The sequence below is a fragment of the Chiloscyllium plagiosum genome, chromosome 39 (genome assembly GCF_004010195.1).
Source record: "Chiloscyllium plagiosum isolate BGI_BamShark_2017 chromosome 39, ASM401019v2, whole genome shotgun sequence".
Taxonomy (NCBI): Eukaryota; Metazoa; Chordata; class Chondrichthyes; order Orectolobiformes; family Hemiscylliidae; genus Chiloscyllium; species Chiloscyllium plagiosum.
The window spans coordinates 10,591,292-10,604,026 of NC_057748.1; the positions used below are offsets into that span (position 1 = coordinate 10,591,292).

Here is a 12,735-nt window from a genome sequence, read left to right on the forward strand (position 1 = left end):
AGAAAGAGGGATAGGGATGTAAGGCAGGATTTCAGGGAGCTAGGGTGGAAGCTGAGAGCTAGAACAAACAGAGTTGTTATCTCTGGATTGTTACTTGTGCCACGTGACAGCAAGGCAAGAAATATGGAGAGATATCAGCTGAACATGTGGCTGCAAGGATGGTGCAGGAGGGAGGGTTTCAGGTTTTTGGATAACTGGAGCTCATTCTGGGGAAGGTGGGACTTGTACAAACAGGACGGCCTTCACTTGAACCAGAGGGGTACTAATATCCTGGGTAGGAAATTTGTTGGTGCTATTCGGGTGGGTTTAAACTAGCTCAACAGGGGGATGGGAACTGGAGGTGTAGTTGCAGTGCACAGGAGAATGAGAGTAGGAAGGATAGGGACAGGATTTCAGGGTCACAGGAATGTGCTAGCAGACAGCAAAGTGGTTTGAAGTGTGTCCACTTCAATGCCAGAAGTATCTGAAATAAGGTAGGTGAGCTTGCAGCACGGATACATACCTGGGACTTCAATGAGGGTAGGGCAGTTGACGTGGTATACATGGACTTCAGTAAAGCCTTTGATAAGGTTTCACATGGTAGGCTGTTGGAGAAAATGCAGAGGCATGGAATTGAGGGTGATTTAGTAGTTTGGATTAGAAACTGGCTTTCTGAAAGGCAGCGAGTAGTGGTTGATGGAAAATATTCAGCCTGGAGTCCGGTTACTAGTGGTGTGCCACAAGGACCTGTTTTGGAATCACTGCTGTTTGTCATTTTTATAAAGGACTGAGACGCAGGCATAGGTGGATGGATTAGTAAGTTTGCAGATGGCACTAAAGTCGGTGGAGTAGTGGACAGTGTGGAAGAATGTTGCAGGGGGAACTTGGATAAACTGCAGAATTGGGCTGAGAGGTGGCAAATGGAGTTCAATTCAGCTAAATGTGAGGTGATGCACTTTGGGAAGAATAATAGGAAGGCAGAGCACTGGGTCAATGGAAAGATTCTTGGTAGTGTGGATTTACAGAGGGATCTTGGAGTCCATGTACATAGATCCCTGAAAGTTGCCACCCAGGTGGATAACGCTGTTAAGGCAACATTCGGTGTTAGGTTTCATTGGTAGAGGGATTGAGTTCTGGAGCCACAAATATCATGCTGTAACTATGCAAAGCACTGGTATGGCCACACTTGGAATATTGTATACAGTTCTGGTCCCCATATTTCAGGAAGGATGTGGAAACATTGGAAAAGGTGCAGAGGAGATTTACCAGGATGTTGCCTGGTCTGCAAGTTCGTTCGTATGAGGAAAGGTTGAGAGACTTGAACCAGTTCTCATTGGCAAGGTGGCAGCTAAGAAGGGATTTGATAGAAACATATATGATTGGTGGATTAGCTAGGGTAGATAGTGAAAGTCTTTGTCCCCTACAGATGACGTCAGTGTGTACAAGGGGGCATAACTACAAATAGAGGGGTGATAGATTTACAACAGATGTCAGAGGCAGTTTCTTTACAGAGTGGTAAGGTCATGCAATGCCCTCCCTGCTAATGTAGTCAACTCAGCCACATTAGGGAGATTTAAAGAATCCTTAGATAAGCACATGGATGATGATGGGATAGTGTAGGGGGGAAAATAATAAGCTGAGAATAGTCTACAAGTCAATGCCACATCAAGTGCTGAAGGGCCTGTTCTGTATTGTTCTACTCAGCATTGCCTAGGCAAAGAAGTGAAAAATTTTATTGTTTTAAACCATTTGCTATGACTGGTCCACACTGGCCCCCACGTACTGTGAGGTGGTGGGGTATATCAGGTGTAGAATGCAGGAGGAGGCTGTAGTTACAGCCCAGGAATAGATAAGTAATAAATGTTAGGCAGAACATGTGGTTGTTGAGTGAAAGTGGTAGTTGTAGTGAAAGAAAGTGATATTGCGCCAATGCTCTGGGAAGGATTCCAGAGTTGGAGTGAGATGAGGAGGAACTGCCTGTTGAACAGATGATTTGAGTAACTCAAGTCACTCGTTAGTGATAGATGTTTCGTGCAGGACCGAAACAAACAAACATTTACTCCAACTTGTCTACGCTGACCAGATAGCCTAAATAAACCTAGTCCTATTTACCAGCAGTTGGCCCACATCCTTTCCACTTCACTTACCTAGTCAGATGCCTTTTAAGTGTTGTAATTATACCAGCCTCCACTTCCTCTGGCAACTCATTCCACACAATCTGAGAAAAAGTTGCCCTATGGGCCCCTTTCAAATCTTTCCCCCTCACCCTAAATATATAGGCTCTAGTTTAGAACTCTCCCACCAGAAGAAAGTGACCTGACTATTCACATGCTCATGATATTATCAACCTGAGACAGCCTCAGCCTATTTGGCCTCTCCCCAGAGCTCAAGCCTTTTCCTGAACCCTGTCAAGTTTCAGGGAGACCAGTATGGCCCACAATAGTCGGTAAGAAAGTTCTGTGGCCTATCCATACCAGCCCTGCAAGAGGAGCAGCTCACTTCATGGATCAGTTCAGTAACCCTGTGCATTATGAATATGAAACTACAGCCTAAAGCTGCTTCTAAAGAGCCTAGATAGAGCCCCCCCCCCACTCTAGAGGATTCAGAATTGGATTGAACTATTGTTTGCTGCAAATCCACTGTATGGAACCGACTTCCTCAACAAGAGGATGGACAACATCAAGGGCAAGGTAGGATTAGGGTATTGTTACAGAACAGGTGGGTGTAATCTCTTTTGAGAATGCTTGGGGAAAAAAAAATCTATTCCAAAATCAAATGGGCAACAGGGACAGCATAGGTGGTATGGGAACAGTTGGTTTTGTCATGGAATACACAATTCAGGCTGTTTTCATCACCTGACCTCCCCATTGCTGAGGGGAATGTCAGATTAAGACTGCAGTATCTTACACCTGCCATTCTCATGGAAGAGCTACAATCGTGACTCTAAGGAATGGAATAAAGAGCACAAAACCCTCAAATCATGAGCTCCAGTGTAATCATTGTTGGAACTGGATGGGCTAGAGATTGTTCTGGAACAGATTCCAAACCTTAAGATATAAAAAGGTGAAAATTAAAGCCAGTGATTAGAACAGAGTAGGTGAGATCAGATGATCTTTATTTTAACTGAAGAATGGATGGGAAAAGTTCCTGCTTCCTGGAGAAATTCTCCCAATGAGAGTTGGATACAAACAGACAAAGACTGCAGTCAGTCAGAGGCCCCACTAACTGCTGTCCTCCAGCGAGAGCCTGTCAAACAGGTACTCTCCCAGCCCATTCTCAGGAGCTCCCAGACGCTTCAGGTTGGTGATGTAGTCCCCAAGTCGCTTGATGATCTCAACCTCCTCATCCAAATAGTGGGTCTCCAGGAAGTCACACAGCTGGAAGGAAGGCAGAGAGAGAGTCAGAATCTTGTAATATCTGTTTCTTTACAGCTTATTCTCCAATGTTGAAGTGGCTTCCTGCCTCATGTCAAAATTAAACCATAACAATGTTTCTCCCAGGTTTCATCATTGAACATTCTAACAGTTTACCAGGCAGTATGAATGTTGAGAGAGACCCGTGTTGTGGAAGGAATTATTTGGACTGTAGTCATTGAGATAGCAATGTTAATAGAAATGCAGTAGTTAGCCAGCTCCTACAAGTGAGTGGATGTGATTTTGCCATCAAGATGCAGGATAAAGTAGACTAGGGTCTACAGGGCATTGCACCCCCTCCTCAGGTAAAGGAACTCCGAGGAGAGACAGGCAGGAACAGGACACCTTCAGCAGTTCATCGTAGTACAAACACTCACTGCAAAGGCCCAGTAGTGGGGCTTGAATCTAACATTGAGCTCAAGTTAGAATGATCGCTACAGAGGTAAAGCCACAGTGAAATGCAAGTTTAGTTTTAAATGTCAAATGTATTTCATGTTGTTCATTTGATATTGATGTATGATACTAGAATATAGTGATATACAACAGTGCTGGTTCCCTAATTGGTCTGTGAGTCTTTGCAATGATCAGGCCAGTGAGGTGTTGCCCTGAGGGTCTGGCAGTGATGAGAATGAGGTGGTGAAGCTTACATGAGGGTCAGTCTGGGCAGTGGCAAGTTGGTGTAGATCCAGCAAACTCTGGTTCACATTCTTCTCCAGATCCAGGGCAACCTGCATTGCCTGCAGACCGTTACCCCACTCATCCCTCTCTGGCTTCTGAAACATGGAAACAAAGGACAGTTAAGGATCAGACCTGAACAATTACCAGCTATTGAGGTCTGCTGTCACCTTGCCCACTTGTACTCAAACTGGGCATTCAAGGAATGATCTTACTGATCAGTTGGATTAGGAGATAGCATAAACAACCCCCCCCCCCTGTAAGTTAGGGTACGTATTATTCTGTGTGTAGTCTTTGCCAGTAGAGAGAGATGAGACAGGCAAAGCCCCCCTTTCAGGGTGTGAATATCCTGTCACTGACAGGAAGCCACTTGGAGGGCCATTATCTCTCCCCTCCCACTCTTCTCCACCCCCCCCCCCCCCCCAACATTCCCACCTTCACATCCTGGAGGAGGACTCTGCCTCCACGCTGATTCTGGAATTTCAGCAGCTTCTCTGCATGTTCCTGCTTCTCCTGGGACTGAGCTTTGAAGAACTGGGAGAAATGGTGCAGGGCAACATCATCCCGGTCAAAGTACGACATCTGAAAGAGAACCATTTACACCCCATTAACACTGGGCCCAATTCTAGTTCACAACTGGAACCAACCCTTTCCCAGCTGCTGTCTGATCCGACTATGTTCAGCAAGAATCCTTTTCCATTTCTTCAGGTAGATTGAAGATTCTCACCTAATGACTAACCTTCCATTGAATAGGACAGAGTCATAGAGATGTACAGCATGGAAACAGACCCTTTGGTCCAACCCATCCAGATATCCCAACCCAATCTGCTCCCACCTGCCAGTACCCAGCCCATATCCCTCCAAACCTTTTTTCACATATCCATCCAAATGGATTTTAAATGTTGCAATTGTACCAGCCTCCACCACTTCCTCTATCAGCTCATTCCATAGACATACCACCTTCTGTGAGATAAGTTGCTGCTTAGGCCTCTATCTTTCCCCTCATCCTAAACCAATGCCCTCTAGTTCTGGACTCTGACCCCAGGAAAAAGACTTTGCCATTTACCTGACCCATGTCCCTCAATTTTGTAAGCCTCTAAAGGTCACCCCTCAGCCTCTGACACTCCAGGGAAAACAGCTCCAGCCTGTTCTGCCTCTCCCTATAGCTCAAATCCTCCAACCCTGGCAACATCTTTGTAGAATCTTTTCTGAACCCTTTCAAGTTTCAGAACCTCTTTTGGAATATGCATGCAATTCTGGTCTCCTTTCTATCAAAAAGCGGCCTAACCAATGCCCTATACAGCTGCAACATGACCTCCCAACTCCTGTACTCAATATTCTGACCAATAAAGGAAAGCATACCAAACACCTTCACTATCCTATCTACCTGCACCTCCACTTTCAAGGAGTTATGAACCTGCACTCCAAGGTCTTTGTTCAGCAACACTCCCAAGGACCTTACCATTAAGGTGTGCAAGTCCTGGTAAGATTTGCTTTCCCAAAATGCAGCACCATGCATTTATCTGAATTAAAGTCCACCTGCCACTTCTCAGCCCATTGGCCCATCCAGTCAAGATCCTTTTTAATCGGAGGCAACCCTCTTTGCTGTCCACTACACCTCCAAATTTTGGGTCATCTGCAAACTTACTAACTGTACCTCTTATGCTTGCATCTAATCATTTAAGGTGACAAAAAAAGGGGAGGACCCAACACCGATCGTTGTGGCACTGCACTGGTCACAGGCCTCCAGTCTGAAAAACCACCGTCTTCTACCTTTGAGCCAGTTCTGTATCCAAATGGCTAGTTCTCCCTGTATTCCATGAGATCTAACCTTGCTAATCAGTCTCCCATGGGGAACCTTGCTAAACACCTTACTGAAGTCCATATAGATCACATCTAACACTGCCCTCAATCCTCTATTACTTCAAACAAAAACCTCAGTCAAGTTTGAGACACAGCAACATGACCTCCCAACTCCTGTACTCAATATTCTGACCAATAAAGGAAAGCATACCAAACACCTTCACTATCCTATCTACCTGCACCTCCACTTTCAAGGAGGTATGAACTTGCACTCCAAGGTCTTTGTTCAGCAACACTCCCAAGGACCTTACCAATAAGGTGTACAAGTCCTGGTCAGATTTACTTTCCCAAAATGCAGCACCTTGCATTTATCTGAATTAAAGTCCACCTGCCACTTCTCAGCCCATTGGCCCATCCGGTCAAGATCCTTTTTAATCTGAGGCAACCCTCTTCGCTGTCCACTACACCTCCAAATTTTGGGTCATCTACAAACTTACTAACTGTACCTCTTATGCTTGCATCTAATCATTTAAGGTGACAAAAAAAAGGGGAGGACCCAACACCGATCGTTGTGGCACTGCACTGGTCACAGGCCTCCAGTCTGAAAAACCACCGTCTTCTACCTTTGAGCCAGTTCTGTATCCAAGTGGCTAGTTCTCCCTGTATTCCATGAGATCTAACCTTGCTAATCAGTCTCCCATGGGGAACCTTGCTAAACACCTTACTGAAGTCCATATAGATCACATCTAACACTGCCCTCAATCCTCTATTACTTCAAACAAAAACCTCAGTCAAGTTTGAGACACATGATTTCCCACGCACAAAGCCATGTTGACTATCCCTAATCAGTCACTGCCTTTCCAAATTCATACTGTCCCTCAGGATTCCCTCCAACAGGCTCAGTGGTCTATAGTTCCCTGGCTTGTCCTTACCACCTTAAAGGTGCACTACATTAGTCATAGGTGAGGTGCTGGAAGACAGGAGGTTGGCTATTGAGATACAGGTATCTCAGCAAGAGACCCAGCAATCCCTTCTCTAGCTTCCCAGAGTTCTCAGGTACACCTGATCAGGTCCTGGGGATTTATCCACCAGCCAGTAGGTAGTGGAACTGATGTCCAATACAGAACTTGTAGAAGTGATAGCTTTTGTGACAGAGTCAAGATTTGGTCTCATACATTCAGTATATCAAGGCATCATTTTTATGAATTGGGAAATGAAATATTAGCCAGGACATAACTGACCACTAGAAAAGAAACATCAGGAAAGGATGATCAAGAGCTTCATAAATACTACAGAAGTGGGAAAGGTGGTCATTTAAAAAAAAAACCCAGCAATATTCAACTTTCTCCAGGGGAAAAAACAGGAGAAGTTATAGGAAGGTAGTAAATGTTACTCAATTCAAAGCAAGAATACTAACAGTAACCAACATTTTTACTTTCCATCTGAACCACAAGTCACCTAGATATTTGCATAAAGGAAAAGTCTAGATATACAGCTGGTATCAGAAAGTGATTGCACAGCAAGTTTGAAACCCAACTGGGTGACTACTGAGGCTCTTGTCTTTGAAGATAAGATAGGAGGCCATTCAGTCCACTCCATTCAGACATGGCAGATGGGTTCTGGATTGTCAGGCAGATCAAGATTTAGAAGGAGAAAGCAGAGAATGGGGTTGAGAGAGAAACACATGGTTTCATTTACAGAGTGACCCAGCTGCCAGCCTTCTGTGGCAATGAATTTTAAGAGATTCACCTCCAAAGTAATTTCTCATCTGGTCAAAAACGATCTCCCTTTAAAAGCTGCACCCTTGGGTCCTGGTCTCTGCTAATGGAACAATCTTTGCAGTGTCCTAACATTGGAATGATGGTTCCATTAGCAGGTGACACAGCCCCAAGGGATAAGCTTTAGAATGCCAGACATTAATCTACTGGATGTCACCATTCAGACCCCAATTCACCTCACTGCACTGAGTCACTCCCTGGGGAATGCAACAAGCACAAGTTGTGTCCAGGCAGTGGATGTCATAACTAACCCAGAAAAAAAATTCCAGATCTTTGAATGGTCAGTTATCTATCCTACAGCCCAGTGAAGGTATAATTAATACAAGCTTGAATTGTTACATATTTAGGACAAGTAATCAACTAGAAGAAGAAGAAGCCTAATATTGTCTATTAGACCAACATTGTTGAAATGGGCAAGAGGTGAACATCAGCACAGAAGGAAGCCATTCCACCCATCACACCCAACAGGACTAGAGTGAAAATTAGAGATCACCATAAGGAAATAAGTTTTGCTTCATAAACAGGTGCATTTTAAGTTTTATTTATAACCTTCCTATAGATAGGAACTAGGAGGAGTTCAGCTCTCTATAGTGTCACATGAAACAGTGATTGGCATTAAACTATAAACAAACCACAGGCATTTCACACTTGCACATTATCCCTATTTACATTTGAGACACCAGGAGGGCCCAATAATTGAACAGACCCCCATTTAACATTAGAGGATCTTAGTGATCTTTCCCCTCAGCACCTTAGCAGCAACTGCTCTCAGCTTTAGGGCAGCACACTTGCACATTATCCCTATTTACATTTGAGACACCAGGAGAGCCCAATAACTGAACAGACCCCCATTTAACATTAGAGGATCTTAGTGATCTTTCCCCTCAGCACCAACTGCTCTCAGCTTTAGGGCAGCTCTTGTGTACCATCTATACTCAGTCAGATTCAACACCTTGACCTGGAAGATCAAGTTTCAGGCAGACCAAGAGCATCTTTCACTGATTTGATGGTCCTCCACACCCAGTCAGTGTTTCTCAGTGCACATCCCCAGGAACAAACCATAAAGTAGAGAGCTGCTCAGAACAAGCAAACAAAAAAGAAAAAAAAAAAAAAAGAAGAAGGGAGAAAAGAGAAAGTTTCCTCCACATTTCTTTTTTAAAGGTATATTCCAGAAGATGTGAGTCAGTACAGCCCCCCTCAACTACTTTACAAGCGACAGACAGACAGACAGACCAGGCACTATCCTTCTCATCAGCAGCCAAGCCATATCTTGGTGCTTGTTGAAACAAGCTGCTGAGGAGGCATTCTATCAAATAACATTGATTGCCTGCTCAGGGAAACATCACAGGATCCACTTTCTTTTCCTCAAGGACAGCATATGTTAAACACTTTCTGTTGGAGATTTTCCTTTAAACATTACAGCACAAGGAGCAGGAGATAAGGACCAATCCAGCTACTTGGAGCATTCCAGTTTCACAAGTAGATGAAACTTTAAACCAAAACAACACTCACCAAAGACTGATAGAGGTAGGAGGCAGTGAGCTCCAGGTTAATCTGGTTGTTAACAGCAGCTTCACAATCCTGGTGATAATTTTGACAAACCTGGGAAGTCATTTTCCCAATAGAACCTTCTAACTACAACCAACTATACTCAAATCCCCTCTCCCATCGAATTTATACCCCAGGCATTAAGCTGTAATTCAATGACATCATCAGTGATGATCATCAATCAATCTCGTTAATCAATTGATCAGCTGCCACGTCCAATCAGATTTGAATAAGCCCAGGATGACATTTTAGAACTCAGTAACCAATCAGAATCAACAACTCATTGATGATGGAATTGCTGATGGACCTTTGACCATCTTCTCAAAGGCAAATTCAGAAAGGGTCAGAACTGGAAATGACAGGAAAATAGACACTTATGTACACATACTCTAACTCCTCATTTTGACACCATGTGGGGCAGTATATGAAGAGAAGCCTGAAGCCAATTGGCAGAGCTATATTGGTTTGTAACTCTGAGGGGCATATTCCCCTAACATTCTAACAGCAGTGTTGGCAGACCATGGAAAATAGAGCATTATTTTCAGGAAACAGTTTTCAACTGGTATAAAGCAACAGAAATAGTATGTTTATGGGTCACCCAACAGAGGCAACTGATGATAAATGGATGAATGATGGAACCTTCTGTGATTACCTCGCAGATTTCACAAGACACAGGAAGCCCCAATTATAAACCAAACCCCAGTGACCTGAGTATCTCAGCGATGTCTATGTCTATGTTCTAATCATCCTTGAACTAGTTACTGGAATCATGTTGGTGCCCACCATTGTATTACATCCATATTGAGTTATTCATGGTGTTAAGGATAACCAGAGAGTTTGTGATGAGGTATTTTCTGACAGGTGCACATCAAATTACATTGAGTGAACAGCACAGAAACTGGCCATTCAGCCCAATTGCTCTGTGCTGATGTGCACATCGAGACAATATCGTCTCTAATGGGAGGGGTGAGGGTGGGGGCAGAAGATGGGAGAAGTTAGACAGGGGGCTAACTGGGTGATAGCAGCGACGAGCTCCAATCCCTGTCCCGGATGTGGGAATTCATGGAGCTCCTACCTCCTCAGGCTGGTGGAGAGGTTACTCTCAAACCCCACACTAATTCTCTCTCTCTCCCTCACATGGAGAAAAGAGATGCCTGTGACCTTTTGTAGATTGCAGCTGCTGACCTTATCCAGGGTCAGGATCAGTTCAGAAATTGTTTGAATTCAGTTTCTCGAATATTGTTGGTGTGAAATTATACACTGTGCTTTACCAGGCTGGGACTGGCAGGGTCAAAGGTCAGTACAGCAAGAGTGGAGGGCAGCTTTGGAGTTGGGTTTTGTAATTGGCCAGTCCTCACTGCTGTCACCATCTCCTACCTGAGCTGACATGGGATGGATAGATGGTTTTGGTCAATTTGCTGTGACCATTTCTTCTTTCTGGTATTCTGGTATCAGTGGAGTTACTGAGACTGTGTGGGGGAACCCCTTCCTTCTACCTCGAGCAGGAGCAAGGTAGGGGAGGGGGGAGGGTGAAGGTGTTGGAATAACATGGCAGAAATACCTATTGCCCCATCTCCCTGGTATATTGCTATTACTGGGAATGTGGGACAGGTAAACTATTTCCATATAATTGAAGCTCCCATTATGACCAGTATAGTTGGGCTGCAGGATCTATTGACACATTGCAGAGGAGACCATGCAGCCCATCATCATCTGTGCCAGCTCCTTTCAGGAGTTTGAACCCACAACCCCAGCAAAGGAAGATTTTATTCTAGTGGAATTTACTTTTACTAGCAGACCAGTCACTAATGGAGCAATGTGTCCAATTCAGGAGAGTCAGATAATGGGATGGACTCCGCATTGTTTGAGCAAAAGTTTTATTGTTTTAAACCATTTACTATGACTTGCTCACAGTGGCCCCTGCCTACTACGAGCTGGTGGGGTATATCAGGTGTAAAGTGCCAAAATAGGCTGTAGTTACAGCCCAGGAATAGATAAGTGATAACTATTAGGCAGAATATGTGGTTGTTGAGTGAAAGTGGTAGTGAAAAAACAATAATAATCCCAATGCTCTGGAAAGGATTCCAGAGTTAGAGTGAGATGAGGAGGAACTGCCTGTTGAACAGATAATTTGAGTAACTCAAGTCACTATTGTTAGTGATAGGTGTTTCATTCAGAATCTATAGGATAGTCATACAACCCAGAAACAAACCATTTGCTCCAACTGGTCTATGCTGACCAGAGCCTGATTAATCCAATCCCATTTACCAGCACTTGGCCCACATCGCTTCTTATTCATGTACCTAGTCAGATGCCTTTTAAAGGTTGTAATTTTAGCAGCCTCCACTTCCTCTGGCAACTCATTCTATATGAAATCTGTGATTGTAAGTTGCCCCATAGACCCCTTTCCAATCCTTCCCACTTCTTGCTCTGAACTTTCCCACCCAGTGAAAAATGACCTGATTATTCACACCACTGATTTAATAAGCCTCTAAGCAGCCCCAACCTGGTCAGCTTCTCCCTATAGCTCAAGCCCTCCAACATCAAATCTTTTCCTGAACCCTTTCAAGATTCACAACATCTTTCCTATGGGAAGGAGACCAGAATTGCCCACAATAGTCTGTAAGAGGGTTCTGTGGCCTATCCAAAGCATCCCTGCAAAGGAGCAGCTCACTTCCTGAGATCAGTTCAGTAACCCTGTGCATTATGAATATGCAACAAGACGCTACAGCTGCTTTTAAGGGTCTGGACAGAGCCTTCCCTCCCTCAGCACAATCAGGATTGGATTGTGCACTATTGTTTGCTGCAAATTCACTGTACAGAACTGACCTCTTCCTCAGAGAGAGGATGGAAGACATCAGGGGCAAGACAGGATTGGGATATTGTTACAGAACAGGTGGGTGTAAATCTATTTTCTCCAAGAGAATGCTTGGAAAAGTATTCCTAAATCAAAAATGGGTAAATGTTTGAGAACAGTTCATTTTGTCCTGTAATACAAAATTCAGGCTCACCTTTTCACCACGTGACCTCCCCATTGCTGAGGGGAAGGTCAGAATAAAACTGCCGTATCTTAAACCTGCCATGCTCATGGAACAGCTGCACTCGTGACTAAGGAATGGAAATTAAAAAGAAATCACAAAACCCCCAATTAACAGCTCCAGTGTAATCACTATTGGAAGTGTAGACTAGAGATTTGGGAACAGATTCCAAACTGTCAGAAGATATGAACTGAAAATTAAAGCCACTGATTAGAGCAGAGTAGGAGAGATCAAATGATCTTTATTTCCCATTTGTTTCTTCAGTACAAGTTCCTGCTTTCTGGAGAAATTCTCCCAAGGAGTTGGATACAAAACAGGCAAAGACCACAGTCAAAGTCCCCACTAACTGCTGTCCTCCAGCGAGAGCCGGTCAAACAGGTACTCTCCCAGCCCATTCTCAGGAGCTCCCAGACGCTTCAGGTTGGTGATGTAGTCCCCAAGTCGCTTGATGATCTCAACCTCCTCATCCAAATAGTGAGTCTCCAGGAAGTCACACAGCTG

General features: G+C 44.2%; 2 protein-coding genes across 3 annotated transcripts in view; both read right to left on the reverse strand.

Annotated features, from left to right (window-relative positions):
- Window positions 1–3,073: 3,073 nt before the first annotated feature.
- On the reverse strand, window positions 3,074–9,290 carry LOC122542221 (ferritin, middle subunit-like). Its single transcript, XM_043679734.1, has 4 exons — window positions 9,161–9,290; window positions 4,503–4,649; window positions 4,040–4,165; window positions 3,074–3,356 (listed from the first exon to the last, which is right to left on the reverse strand). Exons 1-4 carry the CDS (start codon window positions 9,260–9,262, stop codon window positions 3,201–3,203), a joined length of 531 nt encoding a protein of 176 aa, XP_043535669.1. The 5' UTR covers window positions 9,263–9,290; the 3' UTR covers window positions 3,074–3,200.
- A 3,165-nt stretch (window positions 9,291–12,455) lies between these two features.
- Window positions 12,456–12,735, reverse strand: part of LOC122542225 (ferritin, middle subunit-like) — a 10,605-nt gene continuing 10,325 nt past the window's right edge. For both annotated transcript variants that reach the window (XM_043679738.1, XM_043679737.1), the window contains exon 4: window positions 12,456–12,732. In XM_043679738.1, the coding sequence (XP_043535673.1) occupies window positions 12,577–12,732 (156 nt within the window). In that variant the 3' untranslated portion in view covers window positions 12,456–12,576. The remainder of the gene's footprint in view (window positions 12,733–12,735) is intronic.